The 24,434-nt window shown below is 39.0% G+C and overlaps 1 protein-coding gene across 1 annotated transcript in view; it reads right to left on the bottom strand.

Moving 5' to 3' along the window:
- LOC122651005 (probable LRR receptor-like serine/threonine-protein kinase At1g53440) overlaps positions 1 to 23,707 on the bottom strand; it is a 28,338-nt gene extending 4,631 nt beyond the window's left edge. The window contains exons 1-22 of the mRNA XM_043844351.1: positions 23,561 to 23,707; positions 23,298 to 23,469; positions 23,124 to 23,195; positions 21,598 to 21,666; positions 21,388 to 21,459; positions 21,228 to 21,299; positions 8,494 to 8,565; positions 8,344 to 8,415; positions 8,143 to 8,214; positions 7,939 to 8,016; positions 7,730 to 7,804; positions 4,507 to 4,575; positions 4,070 to 4,138; positions 3,828 to 3,893; positions 3,693 to 3,731; positions 3,556 to 3,605; positions 3,059 to 3,429; positions 2,657 to 2,855; positions 2,443 to 2,577; positions 1,196 to 1,305; positions 666 to 876; positions 297 to 534 (exon numbers count right to left, since the gene is read on the bottom strand). Of these exons, the coding sequence (XP_043700286.1) occupies positions 297 to 534; positions 666 to 876; positions 1,196 to 1,305; positions 2,443 to 2,577; positions 2,657 to 2,855; positions 3,059 to 3,429; positions 3,556 to 3,605; positions 3,693 to 3,731; positions 3,828 to 3,893; positions 4,070 to 4,138; positions 4,507 to 4,575; positions 7,730 to 7,804; positions 7,939 to 8,016; positions 8,143 to 8,214; positions 8,344 to 8,415; positions 8,494 to 8,565; positions 21,228 to 21,299; positions 21,388 to 21,459; positions 21,598 to 21,666; positions 23,124 to 23,195; positions 23,298 to 23,469; positions 23,561 to 23,681 (2,504 nt within the window). The 5' untranslated portion in view covers positions 23,682 to 23,707. The remainder of the gene's footprint in view (positions 1 to 296; positions 535 to 665; positions 877 to 1,195; positions 1,306 to 2,442; positions 2,578 to 2,656; positions 2,856 to 3,058; positions 3,430 to 3,555; positions 3,606 to 3,692; positions 3,732 to 3,827; positions 3,894 to 4,069; positions 4,139 to 4,506; positions 4,576 to 7,729; positions 7,805 to 7,938; positions 8,017 to 8,142; positions 8,215 to 8,343; positions 8,416 to 8,493; positions 8,566 to 21,227; positions 21,300 to 21,387; positions 21,460 to 21,597; positions 21,667 to 23,123; positions 23,196 to 23,297; positions 23,470 to 23,560) is intronic.
- Between the last annotated feature and the right edge of the window lie 727 nt (positions 23,708 to 24,434).

Here is a 24,434-nt window from a genome sequence, read left to right as displayed (position 1 = left end):
ATTAGATTTCAACTTGTTTCCATTTTTATTGCTTCCTTTGATAAGTTGTACTATATTTTAAAATGTTTATTATCTAATAAAAATGCCAAGCAATTAGGAGACTAATTTAAGGGGGTGCCTAACCCCTTCCCTGGTCTGCAATGTGACCCGAACTTAATCTCTTGGTCAGACCAGTTCAATTCAGGAACAAAGTTAAAAAAAGAATTGAATGTGGGTCCCAGATATTTTAGTGGAAAAAAAAACAAGAAATCACTCACATGTAGAAAAGCAAAAAGTGAGAGAAAGAAACCACTCACATAGTTCCAGCTATTCGGGTGCTGATATGGGTGTTCTCCTCTTCATCAAGTTTAGCCAAACCAAAGTCCGAAATCTTAGCATTAAGATCCTTGTCAAGTAGCACATTAGTTGCTTTTATGTCTCTATGGACAATTTTCAGTCTTGATTCTTCGTGAAGATAAGCTAAACCTTGTGCTATCCCCAAGCAAATATTATGCCTTGTTGGCCAGTTTAAGTTCATCCTTTGATCTTCACGACCTAAATGTGTACCACAACATATTATTCGGTCATAAATTGTTGTGTAAACCAATTATAAACAGTGGCCACAAATATCATGCACTTTTGTCAAATAGTAAAGATCCTACAACATATGGAAGTTTAGGATTTACCAAATAGTGCACGAGCTAGGCTATTATTTTCCATATATTCATAAATCAATAATAGCTGGTTTCCTTCAATACAACATCCATAAAGCTTTACGAGATTTGGGTGTTGTAAAGCAGAGATCATGCCTATTTCATTTAAAAATTCACGGTTCCCTTGCTTGGACTTGGAGGACAGCTGCTTGACAGCAACAACCTTACCATCTGATAGTGTACCCTAACATAACATAAGTAAAATTTGAATCAATATTTCACGGAAACACAACAATATGAAACTTGAGACAAAAATGCTTTACATTTTCTTTTCTATACCCCTCCCTTATAATTTACCTCCCCAACCCCCCACCCTTGCCAACACTTTTCTTTTATGTTTTACCTTTCACCTTTTCCTATCGAAGGCTGAAGCAAATTGAAAAGATCAAAGTTTTGCAGCACACAGAGCTACCAAATCAAGTTAAAGGCTCAACCCACAAAATAAGATACAGATTGATGTGATAAATGAGAAGGATGAGAGGAAGCTATGAATCCAGACTTACCTTATAAACAGGTCCAAACCCACCTTCGCCTATCTTATTTGCAGCATCGAAATTCCCAGTTGCAGCTTTAATCTGTCTCAAACTGAAGTGACCTGTTTGTAGCTCTAGGGCTAAGTTCAGCGAAATTAGTAATAGTCCTTCACAGATGAAACTATAATGATAAGCAATCCAGTCAATGATATGTGTCATGTGGCACATAAAACATTAGTACTACTTTTTGTAAATACTAAGCATATATGTAGGTGCGAATCTGTTATACTAAGATATGGTATGTGTGTGATGCAAGGAAACAATGATTAAACAGTAAAGGAGAGGGGAGGATAAGTTCAAGAGCCTATTGATGTACACTAATGCAGAATCAACCTCGAACCAGGGAAGAACCAGTGAGCGATCAACTGCTACAGGATCAAGGAAATAGGAAAAATAGAATTAAATAACAGAACTTTTTTTCTCGTTTTCTTTTACATATGAAAGAAGAAAATAAAGGGATATGATAGATGGTTGAATCTCACACTCAACCTAGGCCTCTCACCTCACACTGCCTCTCACATCTGCATGGTTAACAATCAGTCTTTTCTTCATCTCATCACTATTTTTCTGAAACCCTCTTTCCCTCTTCTTATAATATGTAAGAGAACAAAGAAATAATTTGGAATACGACTCTCAAACCATGGAGCTCTGATACCAAGTTAGAATTTAGGAGATGAAAGGAAGCAAATAAGAAGAAGATGAAGACAAGGAAAAAGAGAGAGAATTCGGTAGAACTTGTGGCAGAGTATTCTCATCTCTCCCCTATATTGATTCACTTAACTTAGAAAGGAAAATTAAATCCTTACTCCCCATGCTAATATAAGATAGCCAAGGGAGGTAAAAGGTAAAAACGCATTACATCAAATAACAATATAATGGGCATGTGCCTAAAGTACCCTTATTAACTCTAACAGGTGCTTACACTAGTCACCACAACATCATACATATCTTTAATTATGTCCACATATTTACTTGAAACATTTCTCCTCCATAGCACATGCCAGATTAAATCTCTAGGAATTCAGTCATAAGCTTTCTCTAGGTCAATAAAGACCATATGGAGATCCTCCCTGCCAACATCTAACATATTAATTTTTCTAAGCCTAATAATTACCAGGATTTCTATTTTAAATGGTTTTTCATATGAACTAGCATGCAACAAATTCTAGGACAATGCATTGTGCTACAAACACAAGTTTTTGTTCCATTTGTCTCACCTTTGTTATCGAGATCCTTCTCTACCAAGCAACCTTTCACCCAAAGGATTACTAAAATTAATGCTACGAGAACGCATGAAGCAGCAATGATACCAACAATAACTCCAACAGATAGTCCAGTGTTTGTGTCAAAATCTGCACAATTAAGCAAGTTACAGTATAATAATGAGGAATGAGAAGAATGGGAAAAAGGAAAAGTGGGCAAAAAACTTACTTGGCGTCACTGAAATAGCCGATATTAGGGGTCCATATACTCCTCTACTGGGAATTCCAGCAGTCCCTTTTCCTGACCAGTAGAGGTGGATCTCCAAAGTACTTCCATTGACAATAACATTGTTAAATTCCTTAATGATGCTCTTACCAACCCCTTTAGCTTCCTCTGCGATATTAAAATCCTTCAAAAGTATTTCTCCCTGCAAGAAACCAAAACAATGTCAAGAAAAATGATCATCAATGTTCTTCCGAAAGTAGATGGAAAATTAACTAGAAGACAAATTCAAAAAATACATAAAAAGAAATGGAACCAGAGGCTAGTTTCCTTGAAGGAAATTAATTGGGAGCAATTAAGTACTATGATTAAAAGAATACCGATGATAACAATCTGTCAGTCACTCACTTGGATTAATACATCAAATATGCGCCCACCAAGGCTGCTGTATGTCTGGTCTTCTGTAAACATTATTTCAGCAAAGTGGAGCCGCACTGTATAACTACCACTTCGTAAGCAGAGGCCATAATATCTTAGTGAGACAGGAGCAATGCGAGCTGTCATATACATGGATGGATCAGTCATCTTCAACACTGATGTGTTTGTGGTCGAGTACTGAGGATTGTTTCTATCCAAAAAGGTTCCTGTAGTGCTAGAAGCCCATCTGTCAGTAGGATAGAAGTATGATGCACCCTCCACCTTAGGTTGTGAATCATCTGCATACTCTTCCCCATTAAAATCAATCAACGGGCCTCCGCAATTGATAAACAATGAATGGTCTGCATGTGTAATTGGAATCAAGGGAATGAATTCATATATGATCAGTTCCTGATGGCCACTTATAAATCCTTAATAAAGGCTCTAATGTTTTGTTATCTCAAAAGATGTGGAGATTTTACAATTACATTTAGGTTTCCCAGAGCAAGGGAGGTCCTTCTTCAAGCACCAAGCGACTCTGCAAAAAGTTCCGCAGATGTGTTCATTTTCTTCATATGATTTATTAATCGAGAAAAATAAACATTCCATGAAACAACAAACTTACGAGTTATCTTCTGAAGATGAATAACTGGCAATTGTGTTCCTGTTAAGAAATGAGCAAACAAATTTTCATAAAGGAAAAAAGAAAACCATCTGAATATTTAAATCCAAAAGAGATAGTACAGGGAACTGAATATACACAGTATTTTGTTGTGCACAGCTGGGTTGTGAGGCGTATCCAGTAAAATTGTTGTAGGATAAATCACTGCAAGACAAAGCAGTATCTTATGATGGTACCGTATTTTTTGATAAAAAGATAATAAGCCAAGAGTCATGGTCACCATAAATGTCTCCAGTGTGAAATTCATAGCAAAGAAGTCACATATAGGTGAAACGATCCTATGAACCATGACTCTGCTTTTGATGGGTAGAAATACTCACATTCTTATTTTGTCTTTTGTAAATAACCAATCTGGTACTTCTCCAGTCACCAAATTGTTAGTGAGAAACCTATGCCCATAAACAATATAATGCCTACCGTGAGATTGAAGAAGTTTATCATTGACATATTAAAAGGAATAATTGATAAGAAAAGGTGAATTAGATGGCCCTGTCCTGTGCAACAGAGACCTATGACAATGCCAGTGAGAAAGTGCAATAAAGTGCAAATCATAGGCTGTGTACATTATGATCCTCCCAGACCTGCAGTGGCGGGAGCCTCGTGCACTGGGAATACCCTTTTTTTATAGGTAACCACAAATAATGGAATAAAGATTCTTTGATTGATTTTTATCAATGAACAACAGTAATCACATGTGAATAAAATAAAATAATGACATTTATAAGGAAAATAAAGATATTTAAATGTTTTTACATACAAGTATTGCAGATTCGCTGAACTCTGAAAATCTGGGATTTGACCATTCAGCCTGTTGAAGCTCAGGTCTCTACAAAGGGGGGAAAAAAATAAAATCCCATCAGAATATAACTAGGACAACAAGGTTGCCATCATTATTGAGTGATTTGGTAGCTACTTCTAAAGATCCTATATTCCTATGTGCCACTACTATGACAACAAGGCTGCCATCAGTATTGCTCATAATCTAGTCCAGCATGACAGGACCAAACACATTGAAATCGACAGATACTTCATCAAAGAGAAGCTTAAGCAACGGATTATCTATATACCTTTTGTTAGTCCTGTTAATCAGCTTGCTGACGTTTTTACAAAAGGTTTGAACTTTGAATTGTAAGGTGTTTCATCCACTGGTCTCCAAGTTGGGCATGTATGATATATTTGCACCAACTTGAGGGGGAGTGTTGAGAACCGTGGGATTAGAACATTAGCACTATACATTAGGTTTTATTAGGGTTACTTTATTTTTTCCTTTTTACCCCTTTAGGGTTGTAACTACATTATAAATAAAGTGGACCTCTATTATTAATGACAACTCATATCATTCCTCAATCTCTGATTCTGAACTTCAAGGGTTGCTAAAGTAAAGAAAAAATACCAAGAGGTTTATGAATTATAGTTAAGGGATAAACTTGGAAGCAACTAAAAATAAGGCTAATAGAGGATAAGTAAGGTGGGGAGGGGCAATTTTGGAAACTAAGAAAGAAGGAATTAAAAAAAAAAATAAAACAGGGCATAAAGACAACAACGAATTGAGGTTGTCTTCAACCTCTCGACACCAACCAAGGCAGAGAACCCAATTGGTTTTAGGACTTCGAACATCCTCATACGATGGGGGTTCAACCTGAAATTTCAGGTACTATATTGCAATATCAATGCATATTGAATCCAGCAAGAAGAGATTCTAGAAACTAGCAAGCAATCGAATGGTAGTTCTGAAATCAGGGACTGGCGGTAACTCAAGCACATTTCAGGGTGTGATTCTGATGATAGGAGAAGCTAATGGGGGCAGGAACCAGGAGTTTGAGTTGCCCTAGGGAGGTGATCTGTTTCATGAAGTACCAGGTCGAACTGATTGGCATAAGAGAACTCCAATGAACTCAAATCAGTTTCAGAAGTACCACCTGAGACCAGAAAATTCCCCAAAATAGGACTGCCGCAAGTGATAGTATATTTGCAAATCAGGACATCGCAAGGGGCAATATGACAGCCAAAACTGGGGTGCCATATGGTGTTGATCTTTCAACAATCCAACGAGAAAACCTAATACACAGAGAATATATATCATCAGCAGAAAATTCCATTTGCAGAGAGGAGATAACATCATGATTAAATCCTTGTTTTCATATTGATACAATGGCTGCTGACCACCATGAAAACCCTAAAAGAGACTGTCAAACACGGGAAAGAAGAAACAATTTCAACCCACTGATCGAACCCACCCTGATGCCATTGAACAAATTCAAGAACCTGTAAACCATTCTGCAATAGAATGAAGAAGAAGGAGAATCCTAGAACCATGATAGGATTCCGAATTAAACCTATCATGGCCTAGGTCCACCACTTATACTGTTATTATTAAGAGTCCTACTATTGTTAAAATTACAATCAAATACAATAACCAAGACTTCAAGACTTAACTAATAACAATGACTAACTTAGACTATAATTCAACTTTGACTTCTCCCACTCTCGACTTAACATTAACTCTCCCCCTCATGGTACAATATTCAACACTACCTTGGTTGACCTAGAACTCTTCAAGTACTCCTCAAGGAAAGAAGGAGCTGAGCTTTTAAAAACAGCAAAAAGATTAGACAAGTCCAAGTCTACTGAAACTTTAAAATACTCAATCATGCATGAGTTGCTAGACATATTGAGGATCCAGACCCTTCATGTATGTTTTTTTTCTGATGATATAGTTTTACTGGAAGAAACAAAAGCAGAGATGAAGGCAAAGTTAAATTTATGGCCACACATTTTTTTTAAATAAAAATTTTAAAGATAAGATGAATAAAACAACCACATGAAGTAGGACTGAAAGTGGGTGAAGAGAATTGAAGAAAGGGAGATAACTCAAAGTGATAATTTTAGAAACATAGGTTCAATCATTAATAAAGAAGGAAAAATAAAGGATGATGTTGCATAATTAGAGCAGGGTGGATGAAGTGAAGGGGTACTTCTAGAATGTTGTTTGATCAATGCATTCCACTAAAACTCAATGGAAATTTTTATAGGGCAACTTTAAGACCAGCAACGGTATGTTGAGATAAAAATTGGCAGTACAGCAACAAGATATAAATAAAATTAGTGTAGCTGGGATGAAGATGGTGAGATGGATGAGTGGTAAAAGTAGGAAAAATAAAATAAAGAATATATACGTTAGAGGTAATTTAGGAGTACCTTTGACCCATGATAAGTTGGAAAAAAGTCGTTTGAGGTGGCATGCAATGAAGCCCTTTGAATTCACCCTTATGAAGGAGCCATATGATTCAGGTTGGAGGAGTTAAAAGAGCAACAGGTAAGACTAAAGACTTCGCTAGAGAGGCTGAGAAAAGACATCCATGGATTAGGGTTGAGAACAAGTATGGCTTTCAATATAGTTGAATGGAGAAATAGGACCCGTGTAACTAAGCCATGTAGTGTAGTTGGGATAAGGCTTAGTTAAGTGGAATTGAGTTGAGTTGCGGATGAGTCACTTTAGGTTTCTTCAGGTTCTGCTGAACCGCCAATATTTCTTATGTTGGAAGGGTATAATCAGAAGCCATTTCAACTGTTTCTAAACAAGGTCATTCATAAATATATTTACTCTTTTGAAACTTGAAGTATGTTGTCCTTATGCGGTACCGTACCTATGTCAAATCAATAATTGCTTATTTCTCCGTTGAACAAAAGAAGGCCATCTGATTCCTATTTATTCTTCACGTTTCTCAAATTAAAACCAGGGTAGAGTGGTAGAACTAGACTTAAAAGTAATCCATGGCATGACTTCTGATTGTCAGTGACCATCACCTTTGATCATCATAGTACATTGTTTATTCCATCAATTTGGGAAGAGAATGTGAAATAGAATTGAAAAGCCCAAATACTGATTTCTGATGGATTATTTTTTAGCAAAATCCATCCAGAAAAATATAAAAATTAGCTTAGTTCAAAGGGGGGAAATTCCATCTAATGAAACTCACAGAGTTTTTAAAGCTGGCATCTGTTTTCCAATGTATTCTGGGATTGGACCCATAAGAGAACAATTTCTCAGTACCCTACACCACCAAAGAAAGCCAAGTCCTCATGAGCAGCAGAACCATAGACAAACTGGCATGCTAATGTCATGTTGTGAAGTACATCCATCTTTCAACTCACAATAAATTCCTTCAACTGAAAGGGAAAAACTCACAATTCATAGATATTTGTCAGATTCCGCAAGTCAGGGAAAGGAAAACTCATATTTGACCCATCAAGGTCAGATACCCTCCTGAAATTCAAAATGCACTAAAAAAATTCTCAGTCGATCCCTCAATATTCTACTTCAGTTCATAACCACAATAAAGGCCAATGGATTAAATATAACATTTTTAGAAGTTCTAGAAGGTGCACTCACAGTGCAGTTAGGTTTTTCAAGAGGGAGATATGAAAAGGAACAGGGCCCTCCAAGGACGTGCCCTGCATATCACTGCAATAGACAAGTTGTAAAAAACCCATATAAGATATCCTTAGAAAATAGCAAAAACCATCATCATATTTGTCTAAATTTATCCAATGCAGAAAATTGTAGAAAGGTTGCTAAAAATCTGGTACGCACAGTCTAGAAAGTTTAGTCCAGTTCCCAATGAAATAAGGGATTTTCCCAGAGATGCCAGTCCCATCTATCATACTGCAAATAGCAAGCCAGTTCAGGCATTCATTATTTCAAAAATTAAAAAACTGTCCAAACAAGTACCTCCCAACTTACAATACTTCCAAGCTAGTAAGGTTGCCATATGTTTCCGGTATAATTCCTGTGAAATTGTTCGCAGAAACAATGCTGCAAGAGTAAGAAAGCTATATACAATGAGTTCATTTGAAATGGTAATAATAGAAAAAATAATTAGATATTGAATGTTGATGATGACAATGATGGTACAACAACAAAAATAATTACATAACAGTTGAGAAGAATAGATTGGCTTGTCAGAATGATAGAGGCCTTTATTTATTTATAGAACGAATGATGAAAACAAATAAGGTATGCTACCTAAGGCTGAATCACAGTCCTTATTTAGTCATACAGATACAACGAACCAAGACAGTGTCTAGTCAATGCTTATCCTTAACACTCCCCCTCAAGTTGGTGCAGATATATCCATCATGCCCAACTTATTAACAACAGGATGGATTGACTTAGAAGTCAACCCTTTAGTCTATACATCAGCTAACTGATTCTCTGAAGTGACAAATGGGATGCAAATTGAGCCTTGTTCAAGTTTCTCCTTGATGAAGTGTATGTCAATCTCAATATGTTTGGTCCTGTCATGTTGGACTGGATTATAGGCTATACTGATAGCTGCCTTATTGTCACAGTAGAGCCTCATAGGTTCTTCAGAATTCAGATGTTACCCCCAAATCTTCAAGAAGAATCTTAAACCAGATAGGCTCACACTGCTTTTGTACTAGATCTGGATGCCAGTGACTGCTTTTTGTTGCATCAAGTAACCAGATTTTCCCCAAGGAATGTACAATATCCCGAGGTAGAGCGTCGATCATCAATGGAGCTGGCCCAGTCTCCATCGGTAAAGCATTCCAACTTCATGTGGCTATTGTTGGAGATAAAATACCCTTTCCTGGTGCTGATTTCAAGTACCTCAGTATTTGGTATACAGACTCAAGGTAATTAGTCAAGGGATCATGCAAGAAGTGGCTCACAACACCAACTGCACAAGCAATATCTAGTTGGATATGAGAGAGGTATATCAATCTGCCTACAAGTCGCTGATATCAGTCCATATCTACTGGTTCACCTCCATTGCAACTGAGTTGATGATTAACTTCAATGGGCGAGTCCGCAAGTTTACAGCTAAGCATCCCTATCTCACTTAAAAGATCTAGGACATACTTTCATTGGGAAATGAAGACACCCCTATTTGAACGAGCTACTTCAATCCCTAGAAAATATCTGAGTGGTCCTAAATCCTTGGTCTCAAACTCTGTAGATAACTGTGATTTTAGCAAGGAGATTTCTGCATCTTCACTCCCTGTTATCACAATATCATCTACATAGACAATAAAGGTTGTAACCTTCCCATCCTTGTGTTTGACAAATAATACATGATCAGCATGGCTCTGTTTATACCCAAATTGTTGCATAGCCTTCTGGAACCTCCCAAACCAAGCCCGAGGTGATTGCTTGAAGCCATAGAGGGACTTTCATAATCTACACACCTTGCCAGCTGTAGATGATGATTCAAATCCTGGGGGGATATTTATGTATACTTCTTCGAGATACCCATTAAGAAAAGCATTCTTTACATCAAGTTGTTGGAGATTTTATCCAAGGATGCAACACAGGATAGCAATGCCCGAATAGAGTTCATTTTTGCAACAGAGGCAAAAGTGTCCTGATAGCCAATCCCATAGGTCTGGGTGAAGCCCTTGGTAACCAATCTTGCCTTGTATTGCTCAATTGTTCCATCTGCCTTCTGCTTTATAGTGAACACCCATTTATAGCCTACTGACCTCTTTCCTTTAGGACGAGGGACAAACTCCCATGTTTGATTTTTCTTCAAGGCCTACATTTCTTTTACCATGGCATCTTCCTACTTAGGATATGTGACAACTTCTTTCCAACCCTAAGGAATAGATACAGAGGACAAAGAGGAAACAAAGTCACGATAAGAAGGAGACAACAATTCATAAGAGACAGAATTAGAGATAGGCACATAGGGTGTTGGGTACATTTTCTAACTCCCTTCCTAATAGCAATAGGAACATCATCAGTAGGAGTATCATTACCTGATGTCTGAGATGAAGGGGTTGAATCCGGGAGCATAGGTGGACATGGTGGATCTAAGATGGATACCTTTTCCTTTCGCTTGGAGTAACTGAGTGGATCCCCTTTTCCAATGACATGATCAGTGTCTATCTTCTCCCCTTGAAGTCGAACAGTATCAATAACCAAAGGAGAAGGAAGCTCTTCCTCAACACTTTCCCCTATAAAGAAGACTAGTAGGAGGACTCATTTTCATAAAACGTAACATCCATTGTAACCAGTAAACAACGGGAAAGGGGATGATAACAGTTGTACCCTTTTTGAGAAGCAGAGTACCCAAGGAAAATACAACAGAGCGCCCGCAGATCCAATTTGGATCGAGAAGGAGAGGAATTGTGAGCAAAGCAGACACAACCAAATACCCTTGCAGGAAGATGAGAAGCAAGAGAAGGATCCAAAAGGAGACTAACAAGTGTTTTGAAGTCTAGGACACTAGAAGGGAGCCGGTTTATATGGAAGACAATAGCAAGGACCACATCACCCCAAAAGAATTTTGGAACATGAGTGGTAAACATTAAGGAACAAGTGACTTCAAGGAGATGGTGATTCTTCCTTTTTGGTACACCATTTTGTTCCGAGGTACGAACACAAAAGGTTTGGGATAAAATACCATGTTCAACAAGGTACCGAAGGAATGAACCATCTATATATTTTGTTCCATTATCGTTCTACAAAATTTTAACCTAGGTATGGCAATGGGTCTTGATCATATTACTATATCTCGCGATATATCGATATCTCGGGCCTACCGAGATATCCGAAATATCCGAGATATCATGAATATGCCCGAAATATTGCATTTTTCAGCAATATTTCGGGGTCCATCTCGGGGTATTTGGCCATATCTAGGCCTGAAACTTCATGGACTGACCTTATTTAAGCTTAATAAACACATTTAAACCATAAAATTGTAAAAATGTGAATTCAAATTGGTGTTTTGGGCTTGCACCCTTGATTGACATACGTCGCCGACCTAATGTATAAATAGTTAAATACACATAGATTAATGAAATCACAACTTAAGTTACAAATTACAAGTGCTAAACTGCTAATAGTAGTTCTTTGTGCCTCCCTGGATCGATTCCACTCATGCCTCGCCGAGTCGACGTCCATTGCTCTCGTTTGAAGGACATATGTGGACCACGGTATAGAATCGGAGAAGAAACGAGTGTAGTCATCCACAAGTGTCACGTAAATGGAATCATCAACATATCGTAGGTAACCTATCCTAGGATATAAACTAGGGTTACCAATCGATCCACCTCTGAAGAAGATGATCCATCGTGATATGATGTTGGCGCCGCAAGCAAGAGCGATGGCATCGGTCGCATGTATGGTCGGTGAGGTTGGTAGCTAGGTCCGCTAGGGTATGCAAAGATGTTATCTACAAAAGATGATCCAAGATGTCCCTCGGGACTAGGGTCGTAGTCATAGTCCCCTACCCCACTAAACGCCCATATGATGATGATCCATATCCATATCCACCGTAAGGTTGTGATGCACCATAATCCGATGCCAATGGAGTGCGTATGTAAGGCCAAAAGATGGGGCACGCCAATGTCCAGGGGTCCTCCCTCCCTATCACCCATACTCAAACCACCAACAGAGCTAGATAGGTTATCAATGTCCATGTGATCGAGTTGCAATCGTGTTTGTCGACCCTCACGCTTCTGCCAGTATGTATGTAGGGGCCTCTCGAGGGGCGGGGGTGCGGGGCACGTGCTCCGTGGTCCGTATCTCAGTGGTGGCACGATCAAACGTGTCTCTCCAGCGAATCGGAGTGGCTCTACAGTGCCGTATCCTGGGCCTCCGACCTACCACATAACGCTCTCACATGCCGTCATATTCTTCACCAAAGATCACCACCACCAACATCACCACCACCAAGATTACCACCACCAAAGATCACCATCACCACCACCAAGATCACCATCATCACCATCATCATCATTTGAGGACTTAGACCAATCTTCATCATTAGCAACATCCACCAGCTGGTCGGGAATGGTATGGTGAGGCTTCCTCGCATGTATTCGACCCTGCGCCGCCCATATACTCGTCCACATCAACACCAATCTCGGCTTATCACGGGGTCGGGCCTACCTCCCTCCTCATCCAACACCGGCTCACCTCTATCCTCACCCAATCCACAATAGGGTCCTCATCGTCCGAGTCAACTTGAAAGATGTCGGCTAGATCAATGGTGCCCTCTGTCCCTCTGTCCCATGCGTATGTGTTGCGGCTTTCAGCCTCAAGTTGTAGCACATACACCATGTCGATAAACGTTGAGACCCCAATTGCGCCTCTTGAGTGGATGAGTGCGAAAGGTACTCAGCCCTCTCACAACGGATGCGAGAACATGTTTGGGCGAGGACTTTAATTGCTATTCTTCTTAAGTTTTCACCGATTCCCCATACAACACCCACCATTCATTGCATTACAAGTTTACAACAAAAAGACATGTGTCAAATGTTGTTTCAACTTTCAACTTTCAAATTTCAATACATATGTAATTTAAAACTTAAAAGAATTACCAAGATCACCACGTGCTCGCCTCAGATCGCAGCCTCGGTTCCAAAACTTCCCATGCATCCCTAAATACCTTGATCTACACCCTGTGGGAAAATTAGTAAGTACTTCTTCACTACTTATTTGAAAGCATCAATAAGTTGAGTTTCCAAATGAACTCACTTCATTGTTGCAAATTGCTGTAGTGCACCATCCGGCTCCAACTTCTTCACTACTTGTTTCACAAGATCAATAAGTTGAGTTTCCAACCCAAGCCTATTGTTATATTGATACTTAGGGTTCAAGTAGTATCTTTGAAATATGACATATAGAATAGAGGTATTGTCAAATGCATAGGTAATTAGTAAATAATAATACTATGAATTAGTAAACATAAAACAAATTTACTCACCAAATTTTATGCATGGATGCATAAGTTGATTCTCCCAAGAAGTATTTATGATATCTAAGAAGTGTTTGCTATCTGAGGAGCCACACTATAGCACTATCTTTCATCAAGTCTATTGCGGATATAGGACTGGCATGGTTGGGCCTTTCGGAGCGGAGTCGGCGAACATGTAGAACTTTAACTACGGCTCTAAAACTTTCACCACTTTGCTTAGTTTGGTCCGAAGTCCTCGGATGACATCGTTGTTTGTGCTTCCCTCCCATTTGCGATCTTGGAACCCTTCCATTCAAACCATTCCTCGAAGCAAAACATGCTTCTCACCGGCCTTCTTTGTCTCAATGCTTTTGAGAGCAATGTAGTTGGGCAAATCTTGTGATGCCAGGCCTAACCAAGTCACCCCCACATTTTTCCCCTCATAGATTGAGTGCATAGGAGTGGTTGTATACAAAGTTGGTGACTTGTCTTGCACTTTCAACCACAGTCTTCACCAACTTTAACTTTCTCATATCTTTTAGCATTAAGTCAATGCAATAGGCTGCACAAGGAGTCCAAGAGCCGGTACTTACTATTGTTCATCATCTTCTCACCGCCGGCTTGAAGTTACTTCCATCGTCGCTACAATCTGGACAACATTCTCAATACCCACATCTTTTTCCACTACTTCCTTTAACAATCAGAAATATATTTTGCATCCTTTATCTCTTTGGATGCATCCACAGATTTGAGGAACACCGTCCTCCCATCACAATAAACCATGAAATTGATGATGGACTTTCAGTAGGGCCCAGTCCATCCATCTCCATTATAGTCACCCCATATGTCTCCCACATATTCCTCATCTCACTAATGTACTCATCAATCTCACTATTTTGTTGAGGTAGATAAACATTCATTACCTCATATGCGGTGGGGCCCTTAAATCCTGGGCGGCCTCTGCAATGGTATCTATCGTGGTATCATAATGGGGGCCTTGTGCGGTGTTCTTGGGATGGTATGGTATAGCATCCACTTAGCTATTGATTCTTTAACCAATCCCTTCATCCCCTTCCATGCTCCTTTGATTACGGGTTTTGCTTCCTTTCTTTTTATACAATTTAGGATCGGATGTTGATGGTGGTGCTGATCTTGGTAGAGGTGTTGGGGTTGCCCTCACACTTTGTGATCTTTTAAAAGGATTCAAAGTTCTAGGACCTCCAGACGCCGGCTCCTCCACTACCCCTACTCTTTGTCTCGATCATCTTGAAAACTTCCTCTACTCCTTGAAACAGTCCGCCTAAAATCCCTAGCCTCCTCGCTTGTTTGTATGTCATCGCATCTGCAATGTCATCATCATCATCGGAGGAGTCATCATCATCATCATCATCATTGTATCGTCTTCCTCCTCCCATCGAACTCCTCCCGTATCCTCAAGTTGTTCTCTTATCCTTTGCTTGTCGCCTTCCTCTTCTTTCTTCCCCTCAAACTATCACCAATCTCCTGGCTACTTCGGTAGGGACCATATGACAACCTACAACATCTTTAGATCCTATCAGATGTTGTTTAAGTCTCCTGGACCCACCTCCCATAAATTGCATGTGACAATAGTTACATATAGATTTTCTCTTATCCCCATCAATGGAGTACCATGTAACCACGCAATGTCACCCTTATGCTTGGTGGCTGGTTTCTCTTGTTCCCTTTGTTCTCTTTGTTCCCTCCGCCCCCTTTGTTGACTACTTTCCCCCCTTTGCTTGCCCTTCGCACGTTGTCTATCACGATCCGCCATAATGATACTTGTTTTCGCAATGTAAGTAACACAAATAATTAAAAAACTTAATGTAGATGCACTTCAATTGACACTTTTAGATTACTAATACACTTGTATAGTTATTTAATATTTCCCCTAACCCTTATATTTTTCACATAATTAAAACCAATTTTTATATATAATGTTAATATAAGTATTGACCTAACACAACAAAACCAAAAATTAGTAAACATAATATACATGTAATGCCTCTCAAAACATATAGAAATAACTTTCATATTTTTCATTATTTTTAAACTTAAAACTCATATTTTTCCTTATTTATTTCTGTTTTTTTAATTTTTATATATTTTTCTTAATTTTCAAAATTAAAAGAATTATTTAAGAGCAGAAAAATAAATCCGACATGTTGAAGCCGTAGATCGGCCATTAATGTCTAACATATATTTAATTCATTACCATCTAAGTCATATTACCCATAATTATTTCCTATTTTAGTTGTAGGAAAATGAATTTTTAAAACCAGAAAAAAAAAAAAAAATACATATGGGAAAAAATTTCGACACCGTGAGGTCAGTAGATCGGCCTCCGGTGTCTAACATATATTAATATCATCAACATCCAACAACATTTGTACAAAGTTTTTTAAAAAAATAGTTTTAGAGAAATATAATTTACCTTAAATAATGAAAATAGGCTTGGATGATGAGCTTAGATGACCCTCCGACGTCTTCCCGCGACAAGGCGCTTCAACAATGCTTGGATGAGGCTTGGAAGGGAGGAAGAAAAGCAAAAAATGAGGAAGAAGAGAGAAAATTTGATTTTCGGCGGCTCTCGGTCGAAATATCGACCAAGAGCTGCGAAATATGGAATTATAAGGCCCTTAGTGTGACACTATTTATCACTTTTACAATATCTCGCGATATATCGTGATATCTCGCGATATATCGTGATATCTCGCGATATATCGTGATATCTCGCGATATATCGTGAGATCCACGATATATCGTCGATATATCACGATATATCGACGAGATATTGTATTTTTATGTTTCGGAAGTGTTTCGTATCTCGGACATGTCGAGATTCACGAAATATGGCGATATATCGCCGATATTTCGCGAGATTTTATACCATGGTCTTGATCATATTATGAAAAGACCAAACATGAAAATGCCTCGGAATTGGACCGGAGAAGATAAACCCAAGTCAAAGGAGTACAATTATAATTAAATGTAATAAACCATCTAACCTACCCCTAGCAACAGTCTTAGACGGTCCCATAAATTTGAATGAATAATAGAGAAAGGAATGACACTTTAAATATCACTAGGAAAATAAGAAGACTGAGTGTACTTAGTGAGTTCACAGATATTGCAAGTAAACTGGCCATTAATACAATTCTTTACCAAGGGCGGAAATAAATGACTTAAAACACGAAAAGAAGGATGACCGAGTCAACAATGCCATTGATGTAACTGAGTAAGAGCGTTGTCTGCGCAGAGAGTGTGAGCTGAAACAAGAGAAGCGATGCACTGATATCAGGGTCTAGGTAATACAGCCCATCATGTACCCTGCCATATCTAGTCATTGCTTACGTCACTAAATCCTGAAAAACGCAATGAGTAGAATAAAAGTGAACAGAACAGTAAAGATCAATAGTGAGATGATAAATGAAAAGCAAATTGGCACAATGGTTAGGGACATGGAGAACAGAAGGTAAAGAGATGGTAGGGGAGCACAAAATGGAATCTTTACTAGAGATAGCAGACGAAGGCCCATCGGCAACTTGGACCTTGTCCTTACCTGAACAAGGGAGATAGTTACGAAACATATTAGAGGATCTGGTCATATGATCAAAGGCCCCTGATTCAAGGAGCCATGATGAACTGAAAGGGGAAGAAACATGAAAGATACATGATTGAGCGATATGAGAAGTAGGTAGAAGAAGCCATGGTGGGAGACACAGTACCAAACTGTGTCATCATACACTAGAGAGCCATCATCTGTTCTGAAGAAAAAGGAGAGACTATAGTAGATAAAGAACCATCACTAGTCCCAAGCATATGAGCCTAAGGGCAAGAGGAAGAGCCATGTAATCACACTTAACCAGCTCTTTGGCAGAAGCAACCGGTTTCGTAGCACTAAGATCCACCTGAGGAGTAGTAACCATGGCTGATTGAGAAGGTACAAGAGTGGGCAACATAACAGAGTGATGACATTCCTTATGTTGAACCAAATTGCAAGCCTTAAGCAAAATAGGGAATTTATCACGACCAAGAACTTGAACATGGATTTGGTCATATTCCGGGTTTAGTCCCGTAAGAAATTCATATACTCTTTCCATCTCACTCTCCTTCTGAAATGTACTAGCATCAGTAGTACAGACCATGGAAACAAGATGATAGAAGTCCAAGTGTTGCCACAGTGTGTTAAAGGTAGAGTAGTAAGCAGGAAGGGATAATTCCTTTTAAGTAGTCTCACGAACTGGCCTTTGCAGTTCATATATCTGTGCATATGTCTATTTGACCGCATCCATAATTCTTTGGCAGAATTGAACAGGACAAAGCTTGGGCTAATAGTGGGTTCCATGGAGTTCAACAGAAGTGACATGATGAGGGTATCATTAGCCAACCAATTGTTAACCACCATAGGGTCAATGAGTTTGGGGTGTCACCATTCAAGTACCCCAAAAAATTATTACCTCGAATGATAAGAAGTTACGCTCGGGACCAAGTGAGATAATTGGTCCAATTCAAAGTAGTAGGTCCTACATGAAGTGTAGGGTTATGGCCTTGGGTTTCAAGACGACCCACCACACCACCCTCAACTCCCCCCCGGTAGAGGTAGCACTACTCTCCACCATGTATAAAGAGGTAAAGATAATCCCAAAAATAATAAAGCGGGGCTGAGCCTGAGATAGAGATCACTCACTAGAGAAGATGCATAGGCCGAAGGCAGTAGCTAATAAGTGAAAAACCAGTAGTGAAATAGGCAGCCAAGGCAGAGGACCTATAATGGCCTGGCGGTGGTTGTCGGTGGCAAGAGAGCCTACACAAGAAGATGGAGGGCCTCGGTGAGTCTTGGCAGCTAGTGAAAGAAGGGAAAAAGCCCTAGTAGTGATCAATGAGGGCCTGGTGGCCGGCGGAATGTCATTAGGGCGTGAAGCCATAGCATGGTTAGTGAGTCAACAGGTAAGTTAAGGCGGCACGTCTCAAGTGGCCATGCTCAGCCTTGGAAGGCTGAAGCCTCTACTGAGTAGGGCTGACTTCTTTGTGTAGTATGAAAAAAACTTTGAAAAAATACCCAAAGTATTGAGTTCTGATATCAAGTTGACAAGAATAGATTGGCTTGTCAAAATGACAGAGGCTTTATTTATTTATAGAGGGAAAGATTGATACAAATAAGGTATGCTAGATAAGGCTGAGTTACTGATGCAAATAAGTCACTTAGAGAGCTTATTTTAGTGGAAATAAGCCTTGGGATGGGTTATGTATGTATTGGACCTTTGATTCCATGTGTTTTCTTTGTAATTGGCCAATTTAATGAACCTAAAATATGGGTACAAAGTAGGAAAACGGGATTTATTTCATTGGTTTAGTTAGAGTCCTACTTTGATTATGTTTTCTTTATTATTTCACTTTCCTAGTCAATTTAAGATACCTTATTAGTTACGGATTGGGTTAGGCCTTTCCTTTTTAGTGTCTAAGTCTATTTTTAAGTCTTCTATATAAGTTTGTAAGGGAGGCCAGCATTGGACACGAATTTGAATGAATAGAAAAGTTGCTTATGCAATGTTGAAATCTTGAGATAGGATAGGTGAGAGGCCTAGGATGAGATGCCCATTCCATTCCCTCATCCCTTTCCATCGGTTCTTGATTTCAAACCCTAGTTCAGTCAAATCGAGTTCAAGAGTGCTACAAGCTACTAGGATTTCTTTCAACGGACTGTCACATCGATTTCTTGAAGATTATCACATCAAGATCATTGCTGCTTCAACAGGTTATAAATTTGTGGGTTTTTATTTGTTACTTCAACCAAGGAAATTGTTCCCTCATTTGAGTTCCCATTGTTCTCTTGGTTCCCTCATATGATTTCTTGTTTATTGAAGGGTTTTCTATTTGATCGTGCCTGGGATTAAATCTATTCTGGTTCTAGTCTTACATTGGTTACAGTCCTTATCTAGTCATACAAATACAATGAACCTAGACAGTGTCTAGTCAATGCTTATCCTTAAGAGTAACCATTATTTCTTCTATACCATTAAAAAGTGCAATCAAATTACTAGACTGATAAGATTAATGATACTTAGGCTATGAGATTTCAGTCATATTCCTACCAAGCAGCGAAAATGGAGATTTCTTAGCTCACTCTAGCCCCCACCTCTTCTCTCTCAAGTCTCACCTATCCCCCTAATGTAGTTGAAAATCTCTTCCTCACTTATTCTCAGAAAATAGTTACAAGAAAAGAATAACAAAATAAGTTACTAGCACTGTTTCCTGTAGTACATCAAAAATTACACGTGCCCACGCAAACAAGTTGAGGATGAATTAGTGGAACCACGAGAAGGTAATGTATATAAGAGCTGAAGACAAAAAAAATAAAATGAATAATTCAGTAAAACAAAGGCAAAACCCTCTCTCTACAGCTAAATTCCTCTCCAAAATCTCTGTTTCTATGATCCTCTATCTAAACATAAAATAGACCAACAAAATACTTACAGTTGATTCATGCTTGCAACAAACACTTGAAATATCACTTCATACTACAATTGGCATGAGCAGAGGGGTTACCGATGAAGTTTTGCTGTCATGAGATCTATCTTAATTTGGTTATGGTGGATAAGAGGAACAAATTTACTAAGTCATTTTACTGAAAACCGACACTATCTATTCTGTGAAATAATCGTATACCTTGGTGAGTTTTCCATCACCTGATTAAATTCCTAGTTTGGATCGAGCACTATGATTACCTCAGAAAATATGAACCCAAAGTAACCTTTTACAAAGTAAGCTTGTATGCATGTCTTGGCAAAAAGAAGGCATTATTATGATCACCAATTCCATCACTCTGTTACATCCAAGTCGTAACCATGGAAAGAAAACTCGGTCGAAACCTGTCGAAACCACTGAGATATCTCGGTTTCACAGGTTTCCGAGACAAGATGGAGGAGTATTTTAAAAACTACATGATTTCGACTCGGTATTGACAGTTTCGACCATGTTTCAGTCGAAACATGGTTGAACCACCTTGAACCAGGCCTATATAATACCTCATCACGACCGAGAAAGGCATATCTCAACTTGGTTTCGACAGAAACCCCTCCAACCAAGGTTTCCCCATGAATGGGAAAAAGTACCAAGTTTCGACCTGGTTTCGGTTGGTTTCAACCAAATCTCAGTTTCAGCCAGGTCGAAACCCAAGTTCTTGATCCTTGGTCGTAACCTATTGTGAAGCAAGCTCAGTAATGTGGGATATTCAGAAGATATGTACAAATGTTTTTATTCTTATGGGTCATAGTATTAGGGCGATGAGAGAAAAAACAAGAATCAATTTTAGTTCCTCTACCACATGCAGTTCCTCAAATTATGGAACCCATATCCAGAGAATTGCGATAGCTTTTCTTTTTCCTCATCAGATTCTAGACTATCAATATTCCTGGACTTGACCTACCCCTTCTGTAGATACAAATAATTGCAATCTTTGCCAATGCAGTATCCTTACCAAATCTCAATATGTACCATGTTCTTTAGTCAAATATCAGCTTTGGGCAAGTAGGTTTCAAAGACTAAGACATGAATCCATCTACTAGATACTATAAGAATAAAATGGATTCCTATAACAGAAACTATTTGCCACCGAAACACAAATTTTTCTTCAGTTGACTAAATAGAGGCTCTGTAATTGTGATCAGTATGCTCAGAGAGATGTGCGAAATATTCACCTAAACCATAAGTATTAAAGGAAACAATGGAATAATAAGAGAAGAGAGCTTACAATCTCCTCAACCGTGATAAATTACCAAGCTCTGGAGGAAGGGTTCCTTCAAGTTGGTTATCTTCCAAGACCCTGGAAATGACAATTTGAATGAGAAAATCGGCTTAGGCGTCATTTCACTGTCCTAACCTACCAAGAAGCTTAGTTCATCGATACTCACAGCTCCTCCAGCGTAGCGATGCCCCCAATCTCCTTAGGAATTGATCCATAGATGCGGTTTCCCAAAAGAGAGCTGCAACGCACAACAGTTTCGGTTAGGTTAGATTACCTGATTAAATGGTTCTTGGAAGAACTGAAACCAGGCAACTTAAGAGTTAGAAACTACAAATGCAGGAGAGCAGTAGAAGAGGAGGAAAAATAAGTAACTCACATGATGACGAGAGGAATCCGAGCCCAACGAGTAGGAATTGATCCATTCAGATAGTTTAGGGCTAGGTCTCTGTTCACAAAAACATTACTTTGTCTCAGTTAAAACGACGGTTGGAAAAAAATGGCGCCAAAGCCCCTCACCACTTCTAGGTTTCAATTTATTCTTTTGGGTGGGGGGAGAGGGATAGGTACACGTGTCCAGTAAACTGAGAGACAGCACTAATGGGGGAGTAGAATGAGGTATCATAGAGGAGGGCAGGGTCATTTGAAAGGAGGAAGTGAGAGATAGACATAGTGGACGCTTGCTTACAATACATTGACAGTATGTGAACAAGTGATGTGTTCTTTCGCCAACTGTCATATACTTAGGGTATGGTTTAAATTGGCTGCACATGTCAAAGAAAACATATGTGCATGGGATCGAGTCCTGATTAGTACTAGAACCATTCTAATACGCCTATGGCACACAGATGGAATCCAAGAAAGTAAGTGGATTCCATAAAGGCATAGGAGAATCTGATCCAGCCTCCATGTGATCATGCACTCCCTCAGAGCTCCATGGGAGCTTTTGGTATTCTTAGATCTTTTAGTGGTTTGGTTTGTCACATAGCAACTTGAATTGCTCAAAACCTAGAAATGTGAATAGGGAACATCGAGAACTGGTTGTCATAAAGATTTGAGCCTCATTCAAGAATTTTTATCCTCTCAAGTGTGGAAAAGTGCATCCGACGGTGGCCAAGAACATGTTCTTAGATTTTTATCATCTCAAGTGTAGTGACCACCATTGGATGCATTTTAAATGTGTATTAACATGAAAATCCTTCATTCAAGCTTACCATGTATAGTCACTTGGTAGTAGATCTAGGTGACTGTGTAAGGTTCTTTGTTTTGCAAAATCATGCAAGAAGAACCTTCAAAAATTGATTACTGGCCTTTATTTATCATCCATGTTAATTTTTTACTTCAATAAAGAGTATACACATACATACATTCCGAAGCCACTCCGGGGTGGTGAATCTAGTAAAGATCATGGATATCACACCGATATTGGATGAGTGTCACAAGTATAAGTAATAAAGGACGCTCAGATATCCATCTCATTGGACGAAATTCATCCAAAAAATGAGTTTTCTTTTTTGAAAAGTGTTTTAAAGTAGTTAAAGATTATCACCTCCAGTTCCCCAGTGTGTGCAATAAGGGGGGTGGATCCCACCCGGACACAAAGGTAAGGTGGTCATTATGCCCCCTCCCCCCTTATTAGAGGCACTGGGGGAATTGGGCAGCTAGGCAGGGAATTGGAGGGGACAAAGATCCGTAATTTTGAACCAGAAGGTATTACTTATTTGGGGAAAAGAACGCTACCTAATCACGTGCCTAGACATAGAGCCATGCAAAATGACCATCGCACCCCATGAAAATTTACGGAATTATTTTCCTCCCCTCCTTTTTATGTGGAAACAATCGGAGAATTGAATTCAAAGTTTAAGGCCCACTAAGGACACTTGAGTAGGGAAGAGGAGGACTTACATTTCTTGCAAATAGGGAAGATCAGCGAATTCTTCAGGTAAAACTCCGGTGAGATTCAACCCCCTTAGCTGACTGAAATTCAAAGAATGAAAAAGAAGGTGAAGATCGAAGGAAGGAAATTAAACACAAACCAAAAAACAGATCACAGCAACAGTTGGAAGTTGGAAGCATTACATATTTGTGATATGGCAAAGAGTGTTGTTGCAGTTACAAGTGACGTTGCTCTTGCTCCAGTAGTCAGGGCTATTAATGGTCACGTTTAAACCTCCACCCCCACTGCAGGAACTTGAACTCACGTTCCAATACCTATTCTTCATTTTCGTCGCTATGCTTCTCAGTGCTTGTACTGTTAATGGTCACGTTTAAATTTCAAGAGAGAAATTTCAATTTTCACTGAGAAATTAAGAGTGTTTCAGTGAGTTATTAAAAGTACGCACCTTCTTCATCTGGTAAGATTTGGGCTTCCGATATTAACAATGCGAAACAATTCAACAAAAGAACAACGATGAGAAGAACCCCAGAAACCTTGTTTGAGATTGCAAGAACTGCTGGTTCCATCGCAATAAAACCTCCTCAACTGCTTGTTTACTCAGGCCAAATCACGTCTTTGAATCATGTACTCCAATGGAATGTAACACACATCGTCTGGAGTCTAAACCAAAATAACCAATTAAGCCACTCTACCACTCAGCAAGAAAACCAAAACTCTTAAAAGTGTAGTAGTCGTATGGTCTCCCTGCAGTAGCTTGATACTTGACCCGTTGATCAAGATGTGTGCGGCACAGCTCAGCTCAGTGCTTGGATGTCCCTTAGCAGCACCTGGCGCACGTCAAGGAGACGATCCTGATCGTAAGAAAAAGAGAGAGAGAGTGACTGTGTGTCCTAGGGAAGGTCGACGGTCTATGGCTACCGACAACATTTTTTTTTTTGATAAGACAGACTGACGAACAATGAATGAGGTAATTAATGCAGGAAAAGGTCTTGCTAGCTATAATGTCAGTTAGTAAATTCATCAAATACATCATAAACAAATGAAAAACGCGGGATTTGAAACTTAAAAGGTGGAAACTCGATCCCAAGCTTTGAAATTTATATTTTTATATGAAAGAAGTGGAAATATATTACAAAAGAGTAAATAGAAAGTCTAGTAGAACCTAAGGAAGACTGACCCTAACCCTAAAGTCTTACTAATTTAGCATTCAAAGCAAGAGTTTGAACAAAAAGATGTAAAACCCCGACCTGATCCCTCGGCATGTTCCATATAATGGATTTTAAATATTTCAAAACAAATGTAGGGCTGTGATTTGTATA

This window comes from Telopea speciosissima, chromosome 2, assembly GCF_018873765.1.
Source record: "Telopea speciosissima isolate NSW1024214 ecotype Mountain lineage chromosome 2, Tspe_v1, whole genome shotgun sequence".
Classification (NCBI taxonomy): domain Eukaryota; kingdom Viridiplantae; phylum Streptophyta; class Magnoliopsida; order Proteales; family Proteaceae; genus Telopea; species Telopea speciosissima.
Note: the sequence above shows the minus strand (reverse complement) of the source record. Positions and strands in the feature narration are given on the sequence as shown.